The sequence below is a fragment of the Danio rerio genome, chromosome 8, assembly GCF_052040795.2.
Source record: "Danio rerio strain M-AB ecotype USA chromosome 8, GRCz13ab, whole genome shotgun sequence".
Classification (NCBI taxonomy): domain Eukaryota; kingdom Metazoa; phylum Chordata; class Actinopteri; order Cypriniformes; family Danionidae; genus Danio; species Danio rerio.
Window position 1 is genome coordinate 8504216 of NC_141028.1, and position 26284 is coordinate 8530499.

The 26284-nt window shown below is 35.5% G+C and overlaps 1 protein-coding gene across 4 annotated transcripts in view; it reads right to left on the bottom strand.

Moving 5' to 3' along the window:
• dock5 (dedicator of cytokinesis 5) overlaps positions 1 to 26284 on the bottom strand; it is a 174983-nt gene that overhangs the window by 130639 nt on the left and 18060 nt on the right. For all 4 annotated transcript variants that reach the window (XR_015497246.1, XR_015497247.1, XM_087263788.1 and 1 more), the window contains 4 exon segments: positions 13742 to 13825; positions 5301 to 5341; positions 5123 to 5178; positions 1292 to 1388 (listed from right to left, as the gene is read on the bottom strand). Coding sequence is in view for 2 of the 4 variants with exons in the window: in XM_087263788.1 (XP_087119914.1) it covers positions 1292 to 1388; positions 5123 to 5178; positions 5301 to 5341; positions 13742 to 13825 (278 nt within the window). In the remaining 2 variants the exon portion in view is untranslated.

The window sequence follows — 26284 nt, forward strand, 5'->3', positions numbered from 1 at the left end:
AATATATTGCATTGGACATATTAAACTACCAAAAAAAGGCATCTCTTTACTACTATTATATCTTCGAAATATCAAAGGTGCACTGCAGCTAAAGGAGATTTGCTGCATATGCTTTGGAGATGTCTTGTTTTGTCTGATTTTTGGGAATATATAGTTGATATATCAAAAATTACAGATATTCAACTTAGTTATGATCCTAGAATCTGGATATTAGGGATATCTTGATGTTATATTATTATATACATCTCATCATTAAAAAATATTTAAAAATAGGATCACCACAGGACTTTTGAAATTAATAATAATAATAATTATTATTATTATTATTATTGTTGTTATTAATAATATTAACATTATTCATATTATGAATATTATGAAGAAAATTAATATTATTGTTATTATTATTATTAATATTATTAATATTGTTGTTATTATTATTAATGTTATTATTATTATTATTAATATTAATGTTTATATAATTATTATAATTACTATTATTATTAATGTAGTTATTATTGTTGTTGTTGTTGTTGTTATTATTATTATTATGAAGAAAATTATTATTATTGTTATAATATTAATATTACTATAAATATAATTATTACTATTATTATTAATATTATTATTATTATTAATGTTATTATTATTAATATTATTGTTGTTGTTGTTATTATCAATATTAATATTATTAACATTATGAATATTATAAAGAATATTATTATTATTGTTATTATTATAAAAAATATCAATATTATTATAATTATTATTATTAATATTATTATTATTCGTATTTGTATTCTTTTTTATTAATCATAATAATAATAATAACAATGATAATATTAATATTATGAAGGACATTATTATATTGTTATTATTATTAATAATATTATTATTAATATTGATATTATTATTAGTATTAATAATATTACTATTATTATTATTATTATTATTATTTATTATTATTATATTTATTAATGGTATTAATAATATGAATATTATTATTATTATTGCTATTATTATTATTACCATTAATATTATTATTATTATTATTATTATTACTATTATTATAAATATTATTTTTTTTTATTATTATGTTTTCATCTCTCTGATATTTAGCTTTTTTTCTTTGTTTGCTTTTGATTAAGTAAAAAAAATGTCTGTTAATGTTTGTACAATTTGTTTTACAAATATTTGAAAATAAAACTGAGGAGAAAATAAACAAGTTTAAAAAAACCACAAACAAACAAATCCATAAATTAGATGCAAAGCAAACACAAGTGAGTTTACGTACCACATAAAGTTTGTGCCATATTTGTGTCCATTCTCGAAGTGTGGTTCCGAGCTCCTGAACTAAAGGCAATTCTGTAGGCACGACGGTCTCTTGTTTTCTGCAAATAAAAAACATAATTCAGAAATTCAAATCAAAATGATATTTCATGGTTCTTTAACCCTGAGAGAGCCACACAGTGATATTCATGATGTATTATGAAACAACTTAATTAATGCTAAATTTGTAAAAGGGTTTGATTTTGGATGGAGGGAAATTAATTGTTGGGCATTTCAATTCAGTATAATGAATAATAAATTTCAATCTGTGGAGATATGGTTATGTAACCATTATGAATTTTAATATTTTTTAAGTATCATTATAGCACTGGCAAAAATAGCTCTAAAAACACTAAATTTTTAAGTGTCCCTTTAGTCATCAGAGGTCACCACAGAGGAATGAACCGCCAACTTAACCAGCATATATTTTACACAGCGGATGCCCTATCAGCTGCAACCCAGTACTGGGAAACACCCAGACACACTCATACACCACGGCCAATTTAGTTTATTCAGTCCACCTATAGTGCATGTCTTCGAACTGTGGAGGAAACCGGAGCACCCAGAGAAAACCCATGTCAACATGGGGAGAACATGCAAACACAGAAATGCCAACTGGCCCAGTCCGGACTTGAACCAGCGACCTTCTTGCTGTGAGGTGACAGTGCTAACCAATAAGCCACCTCTAAATTCAAACTTGTCCGGTTTAATTGTTTTTTTTTTACTTAAATTAATAAAATTTAATTTAACTTGCAGAGGAAATGTCATTCAGCATAGCAATAGTTTATTTAGTTCATAAACAAACCCAAATCTGGCATATTTGCATAACGAATCATTGAAGCAACACTCATAAGATTATTTAAGGCTTACAATGCAGCTCCAAAACACTCTTTTATTGTCATTTTAAAAATATATATTTGTCCAATATTCTTTAAACCATTAGATATTACCCTTTTGTCAACAAGGCATATTTAATCAATCGAATATCATCAAAATTAGTATGAACTCTTATTATTTTTAGCATAATTTATAAGAATTAATATGCAGCTTCCATTTTTTCCCTAGCTAGATATGAGCTTGTTGAAAATGTAAGCACGTTTTCATAACAAGTTACATATTTGCCTACATTATATCAGATGCTAATCCTTATTTTATTCTATACAGTATAATTTAGTATTTTGTATAGTATCATATTTTATATAGAGTATTCTGTAGTATAATATTCTGAGTATTTACTAAATCACCTACAGTAAGATAATCATAACGAAAGCAACACAATTATATTTTCAAGCAGTTTCAAGGACTTCAAGCTCAAACTAAGCACTTTCCAAGTCTCAAAACAGATTAAAATTAAAGCATATTCAAGGATTTCCAGCCATCCATAAATCATTTTTATAATTTTTTTGGTATTTTATTTTCACAAAACTGAAAAATTTTAACACTGACCTACATTTCCTACATCCAGACTTAAATGTTTCACCTTTTATCTTACATTTATATTTATTTTAATTTAAAAGCGCACAGACAAAAAAACAGGTACATTCACTCCGGAGCTTCTCTTGTATGCATTGTGTCAAAGCAGATTAACACAGAAGTTCTGATAAATTGAAACTGTGTCAGTCCAGTTTTCAGTGTTAAAGTTCAGTTTAGCTCAGTTCAGTGTGGGCAAAGTTGGTCAAACTAAAATGAAGATTAAACTCGAACCAGTCTTTCTATTAACTTTAAACATCTAAGATTACCTGTATTGTCAACATTTCTCTCTCTTAATTCAATCCCACGTAAGGTATACAGGGAACTACAAATCCCCTAACCAGGTAGTTGGACCAACACAATTCCTTCATGTTGTCCCAACACAAAATGCTTAAGTTAACTTAATAGTTAACAAATTTAAATGGAACATAAAACAAATAGATTATCCAGGCTATTAAACAGGCAATTTGAACAAGCAGCAGTAATCTGTTTTTTGAGTGTATATCACAAATTAAGCACAGTCTACATTTCTGTAAAGTAACAGTCTCTTATTAACACTAAACATGAGTGGGAAAAAAAATATCTCCGGTCAAACCCTTTCTAGGAAGCTTGTTAATTCTGGTGCAGCAGTCATGTCAACAATGTGGTGACCATGTTATGTTGTGCAATGAGCCTCTATGGAGTCAGTAGGGCCATATATACTTATAAGAAATAAAAGAAAGTTTTGCAATCCAAAAATAAAGTATTGAGCAAAAAATTGTAAGATAATGCAAATCTCGAAAAAATAAATAAATAAAAAATAAATTGAAAAAATATTGGAAAAAAAAAATCACAAAGGGAAAAAAGATTTTTGATAAATAAAAAGAAATTTGGCAAACGGAAATAAAGAAGAGCAAATAAATTATCGTTTTTGCAATTTTTTAAATATATATATATATATATATATATATATATATATATATATATATATATATATATATATATATATTTATTTATTTGCTAAATATTTTTTTCCCAGTATTGCATTTACAAAACCTTTCAAGACAATTGCAACACTCAATTTGATTTGCTTTTCAGTTAACCTTGAGTTTGCGATGCTTTTTAAAAAAAATTTATTTTTTTTGCACTTCACATTTCTGTGGCTGTGTCCGAAACCGCATACTTCCATACAATACAGTACGCTAAAATCAGTAGATTTGCGAGCCGAGTAGTATGTCTGAATTCAAAGAATTCGAAAATCAGTATGCGAGAAGTACCCGGATGGCTTACTACTTCTGGCAAGATTCTGGAGTGCGCATCCCATGCACGCTGCGCTATCCTATAATGCCCCACGAAAGAATTCATGAATGGAAGTGAAGCAACGCAACTGATGCAGGTAGGTCACGTGACCATGACAAAATGGCGGATGTAGTACGTCTGAATTCCATTCATACTTTACAGGTTCATACTGTATAGAACGTAGTTTTCTAACAGCCGAGTAGTATGTTTAAATTCAAATACAGTACCTACTGAGTAGTAGGCGGTTTAAGACGCAGCCTGTGTGTTTCACTTCTTGGCCCTGATTTGACAAGGGGGTGGAGTCACAGGAACTGAACTGTTTACAGCATGCCCGGACATGCCTCCTATGAAAGGCGATATCATAATCTGGAGACATTGTGACACAAAGGAAATCAGCCATGAATCGATGTCATAAATCTAAACGGGATTAATTAAAATACCTAAATCCTTAGCTTTTGGGGAAGATGTTTAAATTGTCAAACAGTAAAACTAGCAAATCAAAATAACCATTGCAATTGACTTGAGAGATTTTGTAAGGGCAATACTGAAAAATATTTTTACAAATATAAGATTTTTTTTTAATTGCAAAAATTATAATAATTTTTTTTTGCACTACTTCATTTTCATTTGCAGTTCTTTGTTTTTGTTTGCCTTTTTATTTTCCAAAGCTCAATTTTCCCTTTGCGATTTTTTTGAGATTACAATTAAAAATTAAAAATCTTACAATTTTTTTTTGATACTTTATTTTTGGTTTGCAAAACTTTCTTTTATTTTGCAGGTATATATGTCCCTAGACTGACTCCATAAACCACTTCCAAATGTATAGCTGTGATAGATCTCAAAGTATTTATGAATGCTGCATTATTTAACACCATCGAAAAAGTGTTACGTGTGTAGGTCTCTTGAGAGTTAAACAAGAAAACTCCAAGCGGATGGCTGGAATTACAGACTCCTCTGACAGCACGCGGTTAATTGAGAGATGTTAAGTGATAGACAGTTTGCCATTAATGAATTATAAAGCATAAGTAACACATGATCTGCCTCTTACCCCGTTCCCTCAACTTTGGCTTCTTTCAGATGAATGTAGCTGGCAGGAAAAATGCCCTTTTGAAATAAGACAAAAGAAGCATTTGTGAGAATCCCACGCAATTCATTCTGCCTGCCGCAGAATGTCAGGTAATGATTAGATTGTCAGTTTATCGCTAGGATGATAATTATCCCAACACCTTTTGTGATTTCTGTCGTAGTGTGTATCCTCGGTACCACCCTGGGAGAAGGAGAAAGGGGAAAAGAACAGATGACGCCACATGGCAGATGCTCTTCTGTATTATTTATATAACAGAACAAGGCAGATGTTCAGCTTGTACAGTATCCAGTTAGCAATGCCACTGCTGAATATGGTGAAGGTAGGCTATTGTAAATGACAGATTCAAGATTTCCATTCATAAAGAAGGCATAGAAAAAATACACCTTTTTAAATAGTCATATTTATAGACCTTTTTCATGGCTGCTGCATGGAGGGCACCATAGCAACCAGCGTCTTCCGGTGGAATGCTAAAAACTTCCGTTTACAGCGTGTACAACTGGTAATTTGCGCTTTTTAATGGATAACAGAGTGTTTTTGTGACACACAATTTAGAAATGTGCCTGTTAAAGCAGTTATAATCTGTCACATGTGGTTCAAGCGCGTCAGAAATACGAGAAAAACGTTCTCCTAGTTCACGTGTCTGCCGTCAGAAATACAGTGTGTGTATTTCACACACACAGAGAGAGAGAGAGAGAGAGAGAGAGAGCAAACCAGAGTACTGGCATGAAACTTAACAGGTATGAAAGTCGTGCAATTTACAAAAATGACCAATAAAAGTCTGTTACTGATACTCTGCTGGCTGATTTGCTGTTCATTCTAATCGCGAGCCGTTTGTGTTTTATTTCGTGTGTTGTTTTTACCAGGGTTTGTGTTTTTCTGTCATTTCGAAATGACACTAGCCTAAAATTTCACTTTGTCACAGTTATTAAATCAGTGTGTCAGTGAGACAGTACAGGCTACGTGTGTGTGTCAAACATTTTGGTGAATTACATTTGTTTGGGCTGGTTATATATTTGAAATAAAGAGAAAATGTTGACTTTAGCGATGACGAGGCTTCATTTAAACTGCAGAAGATGCCGTCTGACAACGAGGGGAAAACGCCTCACAGCAGCTGTTTTCCATCCTATTAGATCGCATTTCTTTAAATGATCAGTCCAGGAGATGGTGCTGATGGACAACAGTATTAGTTCAAAGAGGATAAAAGCAGGTAAAGTAGACTAAAACTATCGTTTCAAAGCTGTCCAAATGTGACTGTTTACACGCATCAGCTGCCGACCGGAAGTTCTTCGCATTTTCCTTGCGCATACACGCAAAGCATAATGGGTAATTTTGCGTTCCAAGAAAAAGGTCTATAGGATTAAAGGATTTTGGTATTAAATACCAGTGTTTCCCAACCCTGTTCCTGAAGGCACACCAACATTTTCAACCTCTCCCTAATCAAACACACCTGAATCAACTCATCAGAACATTAGAAAATAGTCAATAGGTCAGATATGGGAGACATCCAAAATAAGTACTGTTGGTGTGCCTCCAGGAACAGGGTTGGGAAACACTGATTAATTGCTCTCCATCATGTCATCTATAGATATCCCCTAAGACCTTCTTACACCTTTAGAACACAAATTATGATATTTTAGATGAAATCCTGGAGCTCTCTCATCCTCCATAGACAGCAATGGTTCAGAGAAGTTCAAAGTCCAGAAAGAGAATCAAAATCCTTCGATTAAGTTAACGTTTAATTTAAAACAAAAGAAACCAAAACAATTACCCTAAAACTAAGGATGCTCATAACAACTGATTAACAGTTAACTAAAAGGGTGCGTTTTAAACCGTTTATTGCTATCAGTTAAGCAATAAAAAATAAATAAATATAAATATTGAATGTTGAAGATGAAGAAGAGTTTTGGCTGCATAAATGTGCAACACATTTCGTCACCTTAGAATTATAAGGTTCTATCTGACATTTTTGTCAAAATTGAGTTATTAATATATTCCAATTAATTGACAACTTATTTACATTATGGGATTTTTTTTTATAAGTTGTTTATATTTTAAGACTTTTTATTTAAATGTTAAATGTTACACATGTATTGTTTGCTATGGAATGCAAAAACTTTGAAGCTCATTATCTCGAAATCAGTCAAAACGCAGATAGAACATTATAATTCCAAGGTAACGATTTGTTAACTCGCGGGATGGTAACAAGTGCAATCACACTTCCCTACATTCAAATATTGCCAAAGAAGCTAAATGAAAGAAGGATATGTCACAGTTTGACAAAGATGAGTTGATGCCAAACCAGCGCTAATGCTGATTGCCTCTGTCCTGGATCTGCGTCATAAACACGTCCGTTTATTTGCACAATTGAAGAAAGAAGCCGCAAAACAAAACCTTCTGAAAGTGCTCTGCTTTGAAAACAAGCCAGCCTTAAGCCAGCCACCGCTCGTAAACACAACAAATGTTGTGGCTATAATTGTGATGATTTAGTGTGCAACCAACAAACCAAACTTTTATTTCCATTTGGCAAATAACAGTTATTAATAGTTCTTTTAAAAAATATCCATTTTTAAAATAGCCTACAGCATCTACAAATCAAACAATTAAAAACATTTTATTGATTTTTGCTTGAGGATAGCACCACACCAAGCTGAGGCATTCATTTTACAGCTTATAAAACATGTGTAAATGAATGCAATATCATATGTAAACAACAACATTTGTTATATGCTAAAGTCAATACTTTACAAAAAGTCAACATATGCGCGCCTTGTCATTGTCTTTTATCACGCGCATACATCACGAGTACATGAACCGCAAGTAAGACGAAGAAAATTAAAAGCATGCTAGCTCTAAGGTAAAATCAGATGCTCAAGACATAATCTTTTCACTAATGACTTACATTAAAAATGTTGACAGAGGTTTGTGATATAAAAATTACAGAGGAGCATTAATTAAATGCATATTTTCTGTTGAGCGATTGATTTGAGGTAGTCCACTATTTTTGTATGGCAGAAAAAAACATTGGAAAAAACTGCTGGTTTAAAAGGATTCAGTGTTTTCGTTTTGTAATCTAAATTTGTAAATTAAATGAAAAACATCTAGGGTAGCTCTATTTTTTTTTGTAGATTATTCTTATCTTCTATGCTGTTAGAAACACTGCAGGGGGCTTGAAGATGTTCTGTTGTTATGTTCTGTGTGCTGCTGTTGTTCGCATGTTAAACTAAAGCAGTGCTTTAAAATGCAATATTTAATGTTTTAGACAAAATAGACAAGTCAGATATATTTTTAAAATTAAATACAGATTTAATATTAATCTGACCAGTTAACAGGTAATATTTGGTTAATGAGCGGTGGTTGTCTGCTGGCAAAATTAACCGAAATGAGCATCCCTACCCAAAACATTCCTTGTGACTTCAGTGGATCAATCATACGAAGCTTCAAGGAAATTTTCTGCACCAAAAAAACTTTAAAAACGACTTTGTGTTAATTTTTCTTATCTTTTGAGATAAGAAAATATTATCTTTAGGTCATCAGGATGTGCATTTTATACATTAGAATCAGTAAGGCAACATGGAAGAGTAGCAAATGTGCACCCTGATCTGATACAGAAGGTGAAAAAGTTGTTTTACAGTTTTGTATTTCAGTGATTTGGGAGCTTTGTATAATTACAGTTAAAGCACTGAAGCCACATGGAATGTTTCGACAATGTTTTTGATTTCTTTTCTGGACCATTGCTGTATATTTAGAATGAGAGAGCACTCGGATCTCATCTAAAATATCTCAATTTGTGTTGTGAATATGAACAAATCTCTCAGTGGATTGGAACGACATGATGGTAATTAAAGACAGAATTGTAATTTTTGGCTGAACTGGCCATTTAATGCAAGCACTACTTAGGCTGGGAAACTCTTAATGACATGAATTTCTGTGTCATGGGAATGTAAATTAAAATGATAATGGAAGCTGACTGGTATTGGTAACTTTTTTTATAATTCACTGACTGTAAAACATATTCTGTGTGCTGTGGCTACGTATAAAGTTTGCCAAAAAGTACTTAAAGAACTAGTTTGTCACAGACTTTCACTACATTCCCCATCATTTACTGTTACAGTAGAAGAATGCAAAACAGCATAGCTAAGCGTATAGTTTTGTGTGCACAATGCATAAACATTATTTCTTGGAACTAGGGCTTAAAAAAAAAGTTACAACTCTTGATTGACAGGTGAGCAGGCGGTCTTAAACTTTTGTCATGAGAAGTTTTTTATAAATTATGTTTACAAACTATAGATAATATGGTAATATGCAAATGTCTATCTATCTATCTATCTATCTATCTATCTATCTATCTATCTATCTACCTATCTATTTATCTATCTATCTATCTATCTATCTATAAATAAATCAAGTGGAGTGACAGTGAGTTGATCAAAAGGGAAAACATGTTTAAGCATTTCCATTTTATAATAATGCTGTTTATTGTTTATTGAATGTAATACTGTTTAAGAATCCTGAAAAAAAACTAACATTAACTATATTATTAATAATATTATATTATTAACTGTTTTATTATATAATGTTTTATCATTAACAATTTATGCTGTAATATTTTGTAGAAAATAATCTATGTTAATTATCATTTTAAATGGAAAAAGAAATCTATAATAAAAAAATAAATATGTGAATGCAGTGGTATAAGCTTACACTACCTGACAAAAGTCTCAGGTTTAAGTTTTAGGAACAACAAATAATAACTTGTCCTCTTGTTGATTATTTAATATCAGGAATGGCATATTTGAAAGGCAAAGGCTTCTAGATTATGCTTATTTTACCAATCATAAAATATGATCATGCCTTGATTTTTAATGATTTAATTAGGACAGTAAGGTCTGACTTTGCTTAAATGTTTTGTCACTTAACAGAAATAATGTACAGTAAAGAATATAAAGTTATGCTGCAGCAGAAAAAGAATGATTATTGTGTTTGACTCCCATGAGCTTGGAGGACTGCATCCATACATCTCTGTAATGACTCAAATCACTTCTTAATAAAGTCATCTAGAATGGCAAAGAAAGCGTTCTTGCAGGACTCCCAGAGTTCCTCAGGATTCTTTGAATTCATCTTCAACCCTCCTTCTTCATCCTAACAAGACATGCTCAATAATGTTCATGTCTGGTGACTGGGCTAGCCAATCCTTGGGCACCTTGACTTTCTTTGCTTTCAAGAACTTTGATGTGGAGGCTGAAGTATGAGAAGGAGCGCTATCCTGCTGAAGAATTTGCCCTCTCCTGTGGTTTGTAATGTAATGGGCTGCACAAATGTCTTGATACCTCAGGCTGTTGATGTCGCCATCCACTCTGCAGATCTCTCGCACGCCCCCATACTGAATGGAACATCAAACTTGACTGATTTCTATGAGAATCTTGGGTCCACGCAGGTTCCAGTAGGTCTTCTGCAGTATTTGTGATGATTGGGATGCAGTTCACCAAATGATTCATCAGATAAATCTAGCTACTGCCACTTTTCCAAACGGTCAACTAGAAGTCAAGTTATTATGTGTTGCTCTTACAACTGGGATCAACGACAAGACTGTTATCAGGTAGTGTATAAGAAGCATAAAAGACATTCAGAAAGATTTCTTTTTAATCTGTACCCCAAACTTTTGAAGACTAGTGTGCTGTCAAATTTAGTATTCAATCTCCTTAAAATAAGCTTTAAAGGCAATGTTCATCCTAAAATTCGTTCTTTCTTTCATTCAGTTTCCCAGACTAAGCACTAAAACGTTTTTCAAAATATTAAAAAGACATGAGAATAAAAACAAGAAGCTTTTTTTTTGAGTGATCAATACTTTTAACACCAATTGCAAGCTTAAATGTTTGCTAGAATTCAAAGATGATTGCAGGAAATGTTTATGCAAAACTTTATAAGCTGACTTTCGGTAAAAATTTTGGTTAAAAAAAATAGTTTTTTTAAAGGGATAGTTCATCCAAAAATGAAAATTTACTCACCATTTACTCACCCTCACTTAGTTCCAAATTTCGGAACTTCTTCTCTTCTGTTAAACCACAGGAGTCAAACTCAGTTCCTGAAGAGCCGCAGCTCTGCACAGTTAAGCTTTAAAGGGGAAATGAAGCACTCAGTCAAGTTAACATTATTTTGTTCACTGGATTCCACTTTAATCAACATAAATTAAACAAACTCGATTCCATCTTAGAATGTTGCTGTGTCTGACGTCACGGGGTTGGTTCTGTTCCCTCAGCTGAACAGATACAGTCGAAGTAAAGGACTGAACACGGAGACTGTAAAGCCTAATTCAACCCAATGCTGGAAGTTGTGGACGTGGAGCAGCTGCAAATACAACCATCAGGTGTGGGTCTAATATAAAAATATACAGTTGAAGTCAGAATTATTAGTCCCCCTGAATTATTAGCCCCCATGTTTATTTTTCCCCCAATTTCTGTGTAACGGAAAGAAGATTTTTTCAACACATTTTTAAACATCATAGTTTTAATAAGTCATTTCTAATAATTGATTATTTGTTTTATCTTTGCCACGATGACTGTAAATAATATTTGACTAGATATTTTTCAAGACACTTCTATACAGCTTAAAATGACATTTAAAGAGGTTAACTAGGTTAAATAGGCAGGTTAGGGTAATTAGGCAAGTTATTGAATAACGATGGTTTGTTCTGTAGATTATCGAAAAAAAATAGCTTAAAGGGGCTAATAATTTTGACCTTAAAATGTTTTTTTTTTTAAATGTATAGTATAAATAATAATAGTATCTAATAATCATAGTAGATTAATGGGTTGTTCTGTAGACAATCAAAATATATATATATAGCTTACAGGGGTTTTTTATAAAAAATAAAAACTGCTTTTATTTTAGCCGAAATAAAACAAATAAGACATTATCTAGAAGAAAAAATACTATCAGACATACTGTAAAAATTTCCTTGCTCTGTTAAACATCATTTAGGAAATACTTTTAAAAAAAGAAAAAAAAAAAGGGGGGGGGGGGGCTAATAATTCTGACTTCAACTGTACATTTATTGTATTTTTCTCTTTTCCCATTTAATTACCGATTACTTGATGTGCTTTGGTTCACTCTCTGTGTTACGCTGCCTGACTGCCCCTCTGGGTTTCAACCAGTAACAGACTGAACACGGAGACTAGACAGCCTAATTGAACCCAATGTGTGAAGATGTGGACATGCATCACAGAGCTGCTGCAATTACAATAAATACAAGCATTGAAGTGTCTTAAGTTGTGTATTTTTCTTTTGTTAATACCTTTCCTTTGATGCGCTTTGGTTCACTCTCTCACGCTGCTCCATTGCTGCCTGAAGAGGGGGTTTACATTCAGACTAATGCAATGATCAAAATCATACATAACTTCACGCTTTACAAGTCGCGCCTGTGTGGATTATGTCAAGACATATTCCCTTTTCATGTCGATCAACTTGATCTCTCAACATGTATAAAGGATGTAAAAACCTGCCATGTGAAAAACCGTGCCGACCTTACTTTGGTTTCGACATGAAAAGCGGTGAGCATTTTTAGCAGTGAAAAGTGAAAGTATCTGTCCTCACATAAGAAGCGGACCTTGTTGAAACCATGGTTGAAATCCAGACAGGCAGTCAGGCAGCGTAATACAGAAAGTGAATCAAAGAGCATCAAATGATTGGTAAATAAAAGGGAAAAAAGAAAAATAGAATGTATACAAGTTTATATATTAGACACATATCTGATGCTTGTATTTGCAGCAGCTCCACATCCACAACTTCACGCTTTGGGTTAAATGCGGCTTTACAGTCTTCTTGTTCAGTCCATTACTTCCATTGTATCTGTTCAGCTGAGGGAACGGAACCAACCCCATGATGTCAGACACTGTAATATTCTAAGATGGCGGCACCCTAGGTCTAAAAGCTATAGTAAAACATGTAGGTTTCTGCTAAATGGTAAGATTTATTGGGTTTGTTTAATATATTTTGATTAAAAAGGAATCCATTGTACAAAATAAGGTAAACTTGACTGAGTGCTTCATTTCCCCTTTAACCCTAACTAAACACACCAGATCAAACTAACTGAGTCTTTCAGGCTTGTTTTAAACCTCCAGGTAGGTGTATAAAAGTAGGGTTGGAACTAAACAGTGTATGGCTGCGGCCCTCCAGGAACTGAGTTTGAATGTGTTAAACACAAAAGATCATTTAAAGAATGTTGGAAACTGGTAGCCATTAACATCCACCGTAGAACAATACTATGGAAGTCGGTGGTGTCCAACATTTGTCAAAACATCTTCTTCATCTTTAACAGAAGAAATGAACTCAAACATGTTTGTACCATTTGGAGGCTGCATGACTAAATGATGACAGAATCTTTTTCATATTTGCACGAACTATCCCTTTAAATCTCATTTCTGTGTGTTGCCGGCCATGTGTGAAGTGAATTCATTCCAACTTCTCTCCCAGCTCCAGCAGAACTCCGGGATACCCCAGATTATGGAGTTCAGTGCGAGTGTGAACACGCTATCAGAAAGTGTGGGTGGACGTGTCGAGACATGCTGGAGCTCCAAAACTCACCTTCAAACGTCTCAAGTATGTGTACCGTGTCCCCCACCTGAAGACTCAGCTCTGGCTCTCCTTTGGCATCATAGTTATAGATAGCTGAAATTTAGACAAAAGGGTGTCAGACTGCAGAGAGCAAAGAGAAAGCTGGAAAATAAAAACAACAAGGCTGCTGTCTGTCTTGTGAAAGTGGGGAAAAAATGACAGATCACCAACTGTTGCACAAGTTCTTAAGTGGAAAGTTCTCAAGTTCTGCAGGGAAGAAGCCACTTGACAAGTCTGACGTCTATCGGTATGACTCAGATCTTTACGCTAACAGCCAAATGTGACACAAACTCCCAATGAGATTACAATAAAATAATATTTGTACAAAATAAAGCGAGTGCATTTTGCTTCTGAAAGTAAGGCTGTTGCTATTTGGGTGGTTTCAAAATAGCTGTTTAATTTAGTAGTTGAAGTTAAAATGGAAAGCCCTCCTGTGATTTTATTTTTTTTTTTCATTTTCAAAAAAAACTCAACTGATGTTTACCAGAGTAAGAAAAAATTCACAAAAATTCCTGTTATATTTTTTCTTCTGAGGAAAGTCTTAAGCCTCCTTTCCACTGCACACGACAAACGACAGACCGGAAGTCATTCATTTCCAATGGAAAGCAGTCCGGGAGCTGCGTTGAGTTCCGATCATCTCCGTATGCGAAAAATTCGGATCCAAAATTGAGCTGATATGATGTATTCCAGTGTTGTACAAGCAGATCCGTGCACGCGAGATGAGAAATATGAGTTTTTTTGGTTACTTTTTAAAAAGTCTATATTAAAAAAAAACTTTTCTGTTTATAAAAGTAAGAAAGTTATAAAAATATAAATTTTTAATGTTGTCTTCACATTCCCTCCAATATTTTAGCAGCCTATGAGTTTCTAGTATTCATTCATCAATTAAACCACGTAAATGCACAGAGAATAAAGGCCCTTGCCCTCCTTTATTTCGGACACCGTGAGAATCAGCTTCTCCCTCGTGGTGCACGACAAAACTGAAAATACTGTGCGACTGCCACAAGGGGGCGTATTCCGACAGTCGTGTCCAAATGTCGTGTGCAGTGGAAAGGCGGTTATATTTGAACAATTAATCACTATACAATGATTTGCCTAATAGGGTATATGCCGAGCTAGTGTTTATTCCAAACTGATAAACTTCCAGTGACCTGTAATTGTGAACTTTTTTCCATTTTATACGGTTCCTTTTACAACATCGATGTTGTAATGTCATTAAAATGCATTCAGTTAAATAAACTTTGGCATTATTTTAGTTGCTCAACTGTAAAACGAGACAAAAAGCCGTTTACTCGCACGCGCCTGTCAGAATTGGCAGGCTAACGCGGAAGCTCCATTGAACATACTGGGGTAAAATAAATGCTAATAATATAAAGACATGGCGGGGGAAATGTAACTTAATGCAGTGCTTCTTGTACAATCTGAGACCCACTTTATATCGGATATCACTCAGCTAGTGGAGATCGCTGATTTTTAAAGAAAACAGACCTTAAACGCACCGGTTTTTGCATTGGCATACAGTTCGCCGGAAACGCTTAACCCAGGTTACTGGCAAATTAAAAGTCCTATTAGCATGCTTCGGCATATACCTTACATTAACTTACCCAGTTAACCTAGTTAAGCCTTTAAATGTCACTTTAAGCTGAATACTAGTATCTTGAAAAATATCTAGTCAAATATTAGTTACTGTCATCATGGTAAAGATAAAATAAATCAGTTATTAGAAATGAGTTATTAAATTGAGCTATTATGTTTAAAACGAGTACATATACAAAGGGGGGCTGATAATTCAGGGGGGGCTATTAAATATGACTTCAACTGTATATATAAACAAGACATTTTAAATTGGAATATTTCACTGTATTTAACAAAACTAAATGTATATAGCACTTATACATCTACACTTAAAAAAATATTACTGCTGCTTGTTTAAAATACCTGTTTAAAAACAGCACAATTCTTGTCAGTTCTTCGGCCAGTTTATGTTCAGTCCACTTAAATTTGTAAACTATTACGTTAACTTGAGCGTTTGGTGTTGGGACAACATGAAGGAATTGTGTTGGTCCATCTACCTGGTTAAGGGATTTGTTATTGCCAGCATGCTTTACATGTGATTGAATTAAGAGAGAAAAATGTTGACAATAAAAGTAATCTTAGGTGTATAAAGCTAATAGAAAGACTTGGAGTTTATTCTTCACTTTTGTTTGACGATTCAGAAGATTCCCCTGTAATGCTTTGAGTTTTGAGGTTACCACCTTGCAGAAGCAGCCATGCTTTGGGTGTTGATAGCTTAATTAGTAAAAATGCAGTTTGTTGCTTTGCTTAGTAATCAATAACTGTCCTAAAATGAGTTCTGAGATCAGTTTCAATCAACTGTATATTATATGTTATGTATTTGTAAGTGACTTCGAAATGTATAACACATAATAGACACACATATTATCAGACCTTTAAGTTTAAGTAAATAAAAATGCAAATGTATTTAAACTTTTCAAAAACAAAGAAAAAGCGCTCAGAGGTAGCTCAAATATTTGGTCAGCGCTCTTTGGGTAGGGATTAAATGAATGAAGGCTTTTTAATTTTTCCCACATTTTTTGAGTGCCTTGGACTGATTTCTGTTGCCGTGTTTAAACTTTTATTTGATAAAATCATGTTGGACCAACTCAATTACATTTAATTATGTAAACATGTTTTTTTTTTTTGGTGCAAAACAAATTTATTGAATGGAAATCTTGCCCTCAATTAAATTAAGTGTCAAAAAAAAAGTAAAACTTTTAGATCCTCAACTTCATAATACAGCAATACACTGTACATTGCATTTAAAACTATATTTTTAAACTTGTATGACTTTTTCCCACACATTTTGATGTTTCATTTATTTTCGTTTCAGCTTAGTCCCTTTATTAATCTGGGGTCACCACAGCGGAATGAACCGCCAACTTATCCAGCATATATTTTGCACAGCAGATGCCCTGCGTTTGCGCTGACGTCCAGCGTTCTCCAGCTTTCGGCGCCTAGACTGCAGCTCTGCACAAAAAGTTTGTCCAGAGGAGAAATGGTCGTGCCCAACTGAGCCTGGTTTCTCACAAGGTTTTTTAGTTCTTCACTTTCGCCAATTGGTGAAGTTTTTTCCTCGCCGCTGTCGTCACTGGCTTGCATGGTTCGGGATCTGTAGAGCTGCGCATCGATGGATTTGCTCTTCAGTGTTTGGACTCTCAGTAGTGATTATTAACCGGACTGAACTGAGCAAAACTGAACTTAAAGGGCCCTGTTTCAGCAGGATGTTTTCACAACTCTAGTTTGGAAAAAGTCAGGAAAGTGGGTGTGTCTAGCTCTGTTTGGGTGGGAGTGTCAGGGGAGTGAAAATGGGCAGGGTTTGAATAAAAATGGGAGTTGCCATTTGGGCATGCGCTGAGGACAGAGGAAAAACAAACACACACACAAACGCAGGGGAGAAAGACAGTGTGTTTAATGACGGTGAAATGTTTGATACCGCACGTCGTATTGGAGAAAAAAAGCCTCTGCATTTCTCTGTAACTCAGATGCACTCAGTAGGTCAGAAAGCAGTCTGTGTGTTGACTATCCTGTCACAAAATGCGGCGAAAATTCAACACGACGGTCGGCAAGAGTTTGCTTACATTGTTCACGTGTTTACACACAGAGAGCAGCATTTACAGCAGATCTTTCAATATTGTAGTGATATCAACGTACTGTAAACTAAGTAACTTAGAAATCATTTTGACAAAGGTCTGTCTTTAAACACTGAAGGAGTACAGCTGACCATACGAACTATAACTTTGCCATCTGAATGAGCAAAGTAAGGGCACTGATCGCACACACTTAACGAATCTGAAGACAGGATAATCAACACATACTGGAGCTGCGTCTTTTTTAAAAGGAGACGAGCAGCAAATCCGGATCACACCATTGATGAGAAATGCTCTCGAGTAAAAAATGTTCCAAACAAACGCATTTCTGCCGTGCGTCGCGCCTACGGATCCACACGTGAGTCTAGCAGCGCTCTCATAGAGAGAAAATGAAACAAAACCTTCACATTATAAAAGCAACACTGGCGACCCGTATCTCCAAACAACTCTTATTCTTTTCCCACAACTTTTGGCAACACGACGTGTGTCGTCTCTCTGCCGTCTGAACACTGTTTCAGGTACAGTCTAAGAAAGCTAGCATGCATATTAATGAAGTTGCAGCGCATACATAATGGAGCGCGCTGATTGGTTTGAACCAAGCCTTACTCATGAATGAATGAATACAACACACTCAGAGACGTAATACGGGTCGCCCTGGTACAGACGTCCAGTCTGCACGCTGGAATACACTAAGATCTCATGGCCGTGACGAGGCTTCAAAAATTCGTTTCAAACCGGAAGTACGAATTTGCTCAAAATAACACAAAAACAACCAATTTTCACTTTTTAGTGGAATATATGTGTCCTAATAGAGTTTTTAGCAGTGTGGGACACATATACGACTGTCAACAGCTCAAAAAAATGTGTTTTGGTGTTTCGTGACCCTTTAAACTCTGGACTTGGACTAAAAACTGGACTTGCACTGTTTCAATTTACTATAATGTTCTATGTTAAGCTGCTTTGACACAATCTAAGGGTGCTTTCACACCTACACTTTTGTTTCGGAACGTATCTCGTTTGCCCAGTTAGCGCGGTTCGATTGGCATATGTTAACAGGGCAATCGCGCTCTGTTCCGCGCCAAAGTAATCGCTCCGAGATCGCTTGAATGAGGTGGTCTCGGCTCGATTGAAACGAAGTGAGAAAGCGATCCGATCCGAGCGCGGTTATATCACAGTGTTTTATGGATATGTAATAGGCTTACGGCTATATGAAGAGAGAATTATGAGTAAGGTGGGAAGTTTCGCGAGTCTCCGGATGCCCGCAAACGAGTGATGATCTCCCGGTAATCTCGTGTCTCTCTCCCAGTCCTCAAATAGGCATCATCGCGCACCCTTCTCACCCCTCCCCACCGTGTCTCTCCTCAGACACGTCACGCGCGCGTACCCTGTCAATCACCACCAAACCACCACCTCTCCTGACAGCTGAGCGGGACGCTGCAAAATAAACCCTGACACTCTGACCAATGTAAGGAGAGTTTACTCGCACGTGACTTGTTTTAGCTCTTTTGGTCCGATTAGAAACTTTGCAGTGTGAAAGCGAACTGCTCCGAGAGCAAAGAGCAACAATGTAACAATTCTAATCTCTGTTTCGGAACAACTGAATCGATTCACAGGTGTGAAAGCACCCTAAGGGTGCTTCCACACCTACACTTTTGTTTCGGAACGTATCTCGTTTGCCCAGTTAGCGCGGTTCGATTGGCATATGTGAACAGGGCAATCGCGCTCTGTTCCGCGCCAAAGTAATCGCTCTGAGATCGCTTGAATGAGGTGGTCTCGGCTCGATTGAAACGAACCCTGGAGCGGTTCGATTGCAGTGAGAAATCGATCCGATCCGAGTGCGGTTATATCACAGTGTTTTATGGATATGTAATAGGCTTACGGCTATATGAAGAGAGAATTGTGAGTAGGGCGGGAAGTTTCGCGAGTCTCCGGATGCCCGCAAACGAGTGATGATCTCCCGGTAATCTCGCGTCTCTCTCCCAGTCCTCAAATAGGCATCGTCGCGCACCCTTCTCACCCCTCCCCGCCGTGTCTCTCCTCAGACACGTCACGCGCGCGTACCCTGTCAATCACCACCAAACCACCACCTCTCCTGACAGCTGAGCGGGACGCTGCAAAATAAACCCTGACAGTCTGACCAATGTGAGGAAAGTTTACTCGCACATGACTTGTTTTAGCTCTTTTGGTCCGATTAGAAATTTTGCAGTGTGAAAGCGAACCGCTCCAAGACCAAAGAGCAACAATGTAACAATTGTAATCTCTGTTTCGGAACAACTGAATCGATTCACAGGTGTGAAAGCACCCTAAATTGTAAAAGAGCTATACAAATAAAGGTGAATAGGAATCAAACACTAACACAATTTCCATGTGATGCAAACTTCAAAATAACCCTCAACCTCAGACATTACTTCAGTGTCAGCAGTAGTGTTGCTTACTTTAGCAGCACCTCTTAAAATACATATCCGAGTCAATTTTACCATGCTGCAGGGGTTACAACACCCAACAAAAAAAGGCTCTATGACGTATTTGGACACAATAGTAGCTTGCGCAAACAGCATGTGAAATGTTAGGCACCGTTCAAGAGCCGATTGGAGGAATGTGAACACACTGAAGAGCCACTGAGTGCTTTCCTCATAATAGTAACATTTTTGGGGGCTGTTGAACTGCAAATGAACTTGAGAGTGCATGTCTGTACTACAGGACTGAAGGTCTGAGATTTCCCTCCCTCTTGAAAGCTGAAGGACACTTGGTGGGAGTGCAAGAGTTCCTTGTGCCATGAATCTGCCTCCACACGGCTTCCCATCTGCTGAATGCACATAAATATGAGCGTGCATGCAGAAGAAATGCAATGCAACATTTAGCAGAGCAGCATCTGCATTCCTCACACAAATATTAGATTACATTTATCATCGGCTGTTAATGAGAGGGAGAAATAAAGCAGTATGTCAAGCGATTTCAATATTATTTAGTATCATATTTCAATAGGGTCACATTGTTAAGCCCCGCCAACAGTTGTTACTGTTGCTAATGCTACCAAGACCCAAAGATTATAACGTGTGCTTTGAAATCTAATTAGTTATTTAATCTTCATTGTGTGATAATATAGATCACATCTCATAATATTCAAATGAGTCATCACTAATCCCGCCCCCATTAGTTACTGTTGCTATATGCTACCAAGACCCAAAGATTATAATCCCACCCCATCACTTAGCCCCACCCCATACCTGTTGCTAATGTTATATTAAAATGTGCTGTTATTAACATGTTCTCTAATACACACTTTATCTCATATTAAAATTATTAAATCTTACAATTTAAAATGACCTTACAATTTTAAAATGACCTAATACTTGATTTTGTAAACAAGTATGATAATTAATTATATTTAATAATAAATACAGAAAATACATTATTTATATTTGTTATATTACAAATATTTCATAATATTTATAATAAACTAAAATCAAATAATAATATTAACAGTATTAGTAATACGAAAATAATAATAATAATAATAATAATAATAATAATATTAGTAAAAATAATAATTATAATTATTAGTAGTAGTAGTAGTAAAAGTATTATTAGTATTATTATTATTATTAATAACAACAACTTTAATAAAAATAATAATAGTATTAGTAAAAATTAAATAATTATATTAATATTAATAATAATAATGGTATTAGGCGAGGCAGTGGCGCAGTAGGTAGTGCTGTTGCCTCACAGTAAGAAGGTTGCTGGTTCGAACCTCGGCTCAGTTGGCGTTTCTGTGTGGAGTTTGCATGTTCTCCCTGCCTTCGCGTAGGTTTCCTCCGGGTGCTCCGGTTTCCCCCACAGTCCAAAGACATGCGGTACAGGTGAATTGAGTAGGCTAAATTGTCCGTAGTGTATGAGTGTGTGTGTGGATGTTTCCCAGAGATGGGTTGCAGCTGGAAGGTCATCCGCTGCGTAAAAACTTGCTGGATAAGTTGGCGGTTCATTCCGCTGTGGCGACCCCGGATTAATAAAGGGACTAAGCCGACAAGAAAATGAATGAATGAAATTAAATAGTTCACCTTCTCGATGTTCAAACCAGCAACCCAGCGACCTTCTTGCTGTGAAGCGACAGCACTACCTACTGCGCCACTGCCTCGCCCAACTATTTAATTCGTTAATTAAAATATCGTGGTTAACAGTATCAAATGGCTTATGTAAATCAAGAAAGACTTAAATTGGTCTTTATCATTTCTAAAAAGTAACAGCAAGCTGTCTCAGTTGAATGTTTTTTTCTAAAACCAAACTGCATAGGATGTAAGAGAGAATTTCCATCTAAATGAGCCATAAGTTGCATAAGTTGTTTTAAATTTAACCAAATCCTTTAACTTAAGTATCTTCAGTTTAAAAAAAATAAAGGATTTGTATGCTCTAAATACTCCACATTTTATATCAGTCTAATTACTTTTTTCTACATTGTACATAAGGATCGTAAGGTAGGTTTATATGTATTTCCCCAAATTTCAACACAATAACTCATATATGGCTAAATAAATGATATTCTTCATATTTGTCAATTCAATTTATATGATTTTTACATATATTAAGCAGAAAAGGTCATATATAGTTGAAGTCAGAATTATTAGCCCCCCTTTGATTTATTTATTTATTTATTTTTAAATATATCCAAAATTATATTTACCAGAGCAAGGAAATATTCACAGTATGTCTGATTTTTTTTCTTCTGGAGAAAGTCTTATTTGTATTATTTCGGCTAGAATAAAAGCAGTTAGAAATTTTGAAAGACCATTTTAGGGTCAAAATTATTAGCCGCTTTAAGCTATTTTTTTTTTAGACTTTCTACAGAACAAACCATCGTAACTTGCCTAATTACCCTAACCTGCCTAGTTAACTTAATTTACCTAGTTAAGCCTTTAAATGTCACTTTAAGCTGAATACTAGTGTCTTCAAAAATATCAAATATTATTTACTTTCATTATGGCAAAGATAGATAAGAGAGATAAATCAGTTATTAGAAAGGAGTTATTAAAACTATTATGCTTAGAAATGTGTTGAAAACATTTTCTCTCCGTTAAACAGAATTTCAGGAAAAAAATAAACAGGGGGGCAAATAATTCTGACTTTAACTGTACATGTATATGTTACTTTTCAAAAGTATACATTATACATATACATTTATTTGACTTTTTTTCTGCTTTTTTTCTACCACCTCCAGCTAATGCATTAAACAATAAAAAAAGATAAACTACAGCCCACAAAAAAAAAAAAAAGAATGTGATTGTTCAATGCCACGCTTTTCTGCAGTGTTCTGACACTCAGCCCAGGGGAAAAATGGCTCAGGCCTTGTTCAGGCATGCACATTGTTCAGTTCAAATAAAGACTCATAGATAAACCGAAAAGCTTGAGGCTACGTTTCACAACATGCTTCCACTAGCGCACTGCAGATCTCAAGCACACACACTGCTGATAAATCCATCCGCTTCTTCTTCACGCCAAAAAAAAAAAAAAGTACAAGCAACTTCTATTAGTTTGTGAACAATTCAGAGTTTATGAACAAGCTCATTACATTATTCTGTGTGCAGCGCGGAAATGAAAAAGCGAAACCATATCTCTTAACTTCCGCAACTCTTAATGTAAGCCCATAAACTTTGGTCAGGCCGTGCAAAGATTAATCATTTATAATACAGGTGCATGAAAGTTCCAGTCCACACCCAAACTAACAAATCCAGTCTTTAAAGAGGAGTGTCCAAAACAAAGGAGAACTTCATCACCTCTGGCTACATTTAAAATGCTCAGACAATGACTAAAAATACCATTTAATCCAAATTAAAGCATCTGATCAGATAAACACTTCCTGTTCTGCTTTTTCTGATACCTCTGGTGTAGCATATGATGAAACAGCTTGTGAATTTAAAAGGTCTGCATGGTGGAAGGTAAATGAGTTCATATAAGTGAGTTATTCACTGCAAAAATGCTTTTCTTACTCAAATTTTTGGTTTAATTATCTTAAAATTATCAAATCAAAAATGACAAAAATAGTCTAGTGTTAAGAAATATTATGTCAAAAATTAAAGGGCACCTATTTGACCCCCTTTACAAGATGTAAGAAACGCCTTTGGTGTCTCCAGAATGTGTTTGTAAAGTTTCAGCTCCAAATATCCATCAGATTAATTATTAGCCTCCAGAATATGCCCATTTTGGTGTCTGAGGACAGTGTAGCTGTTTTTGTAGCCTGTGGCTTTAAATGCAAATGAACTGCTTCTCCCTGCCCACCATTGCCACATGCATGTCTGCTTCTCATAATGCGTTATATTAAAGGTGCAGTAGGTGATCTGTTAAAATGCTAACCGCTTAGCATATTATCTTTGGATGGCGGGGAGGGACTGTGATTCAAAGCCACATCCCCTAAAATCGCGAGTGTGCACACCGCGTCACAACAGCCGACAGACAACCCACTAGTTCATGTCATTCGCCAGTTAGTTAGTGCCAGCACCATGCAGGAATTACATTTATTATTACTTAGCCACACTTACATGCTATTTCAGAGTGAATATTCAGAGTAGCATGGTAAACAGTCTAGGGAGGCTGTCATTGTTTAAAAACGACCCAATGTGAATATAAAGGCAACTTCAGCTTAATAAAGCAGGTGAGGTGGAATAGCGCTATTTACTGATGTTTTGTTGTTAAACTAAATATAAATCTAAATTATCGATGCTATAAAATTACCTTATGAAACTGAAAATAATCACATCAATCTTTCACCGGAAGATTTCAGTGGCTGAACAACACGTCTGTGCATAAAAGTCATTCATAACAGAACACACTCTAACATAAGCTTAGCCTGACTAAAATAGTTTTAAAACAGAACGTTACCTGTCTAACAGTAATACTTCAGCCATGGTGTCGTGCTTCCTCCAGCGAGCTAAAGTAACTCCAATATTGATTCAGGTTTTTAAAAGCTTCAATTCAGCATTTGATTTCTCCCGGTCAGCTTATGCAGACGGACACACGTGAATGGCCGATATGCGTGAGCAGATGCGCAGAAGTCGGAATCTACATGTGCTGACAGACAGTCTGACCAGCTTATCGGAATTATGGGAGATGTCGGTCCGACTCTATTTAATTGGATGAACATTTTTTAGTTTTATGCCTTACCCAGAATAAAAATACAGATAAACACATTTAGATCATTTACTGTAATCATTACTATTGGACTGTGAAGAGACTTTCAACCAGCACAACAAAACATGTTTTAGAAGACAATCACCTACTGCATCTTTAAGCAGCAACATCCTGCTCTCCCCATAGACTGTAAAATATATGGACGTAGTATCCGTGACGTCACCCATAGGTTTCTAAAGAGCGCAAAAGAAGCCACAAGTAGGCGCGGCCAACCGTCGCCATTTTGTTCGCGCGTCATCACACCCACAGCGGGATACCAAACAAGGGCAAAGAGGCGGAGAGTGAGCGGAGCTACAGACACCTGCTGACAGTTTGCTTGGACCTGGTTCAGACACACTTTACTTTGGGAGAACGCTTAATACTTCATCACCTGCGACTCGTTTGTATTCTGACCACTTGTGCTTGGTTGTATAATATATCAATAAAGTGTTTAGACTTTTAAAAACACTGCTGTAATACATTGAGCCACTGAACATTGTTCTGTTATGACGTTTTTTAACAAGAGGATAACGCGAATTACTTCCAAACACTTCAGATATAGTCTGTGTTAGTTAATGTAAGACTATTGATGAAATCCAGCACAACACTGTATGACAACGCTTCAGATGACTGTTCTAGAGCCACAGCTAATCAATCTGTCAGATTCTGGAGTGCATTACAGCTCTAAATATAAATATAAACGATAAATGACCTTAAATAAAACAAATACATGTATAGAGATGGTATATAAGTAACTTATATAAATTTACTCACATGGGAAACGGAGGCCACGTGAATGGTTTGTGAGCACAATTAAGTGCACTCAGCATGCCATGCCATCTAATAATTGTAGGAAACAAGTCCAAAAGGCAGTTGACTGTGTAAAGCCACATAAAACAACACAGAAATACGATAAATACACCGAGTTCAGTGGCTAATCTGCCGGAGTCAGCTGAGGTGACGTGACGGCGACCAATGAGACCAAGCTGTCACTCAAGTGGCCACTCTCTTAATTATGCAAACTTAATATAACTTAATATAAAGGAAACGGATGAGTTCTAAAAAAATTCACCCCCCTCACAGTTGTCATGAAGGGTAATATTAGCTGTATTAACCAAAATCTTTTTTTGTACCAGGCTGTAAACACCTTTTTTTCTGCTGTAAAATTGGCCATTCTAACAGTGGGCTCAATTGAAATTTGCTCTGTTTTGGAGCCAGGAGAGGCCAGGACTAGCGGAATTTCGAATGAATTGCAGTTTTAGTTACTTCCGTATTGGCTTCCTGAGGGAGAGCCGGAGGTTGCCGCTTGGCTCTCCCTCGTGAAGCTAATATGATGTAACTGGAACTGCAATTCATTGAAAATCCACTAGTCTAGGCTCTTATAGAGCATTTACCATGTTTGTGAACATTCAGGATGCGCACACAGGGAGAAGGCAGAAAACAAAACCGTGAGCGCTAGCATTAACAGCGAAGGAATGACATCCGGTGCGGTAGAGTTTGTTGTTCTCCTAGAAATAAGATATATTGATTACATATTATATATATATATATATATATATTATTTACATAATGCTTTCAGCGTATTATAACAGCTCGTCACACAGTGATAAGCACAGTGATTTAGCAAAATTAACATTAAAGTGAGCGGCGTTCATCTGACAGCTCCATCTGCGATAGCACCCTCCCTATGAATATTGGATAAGAG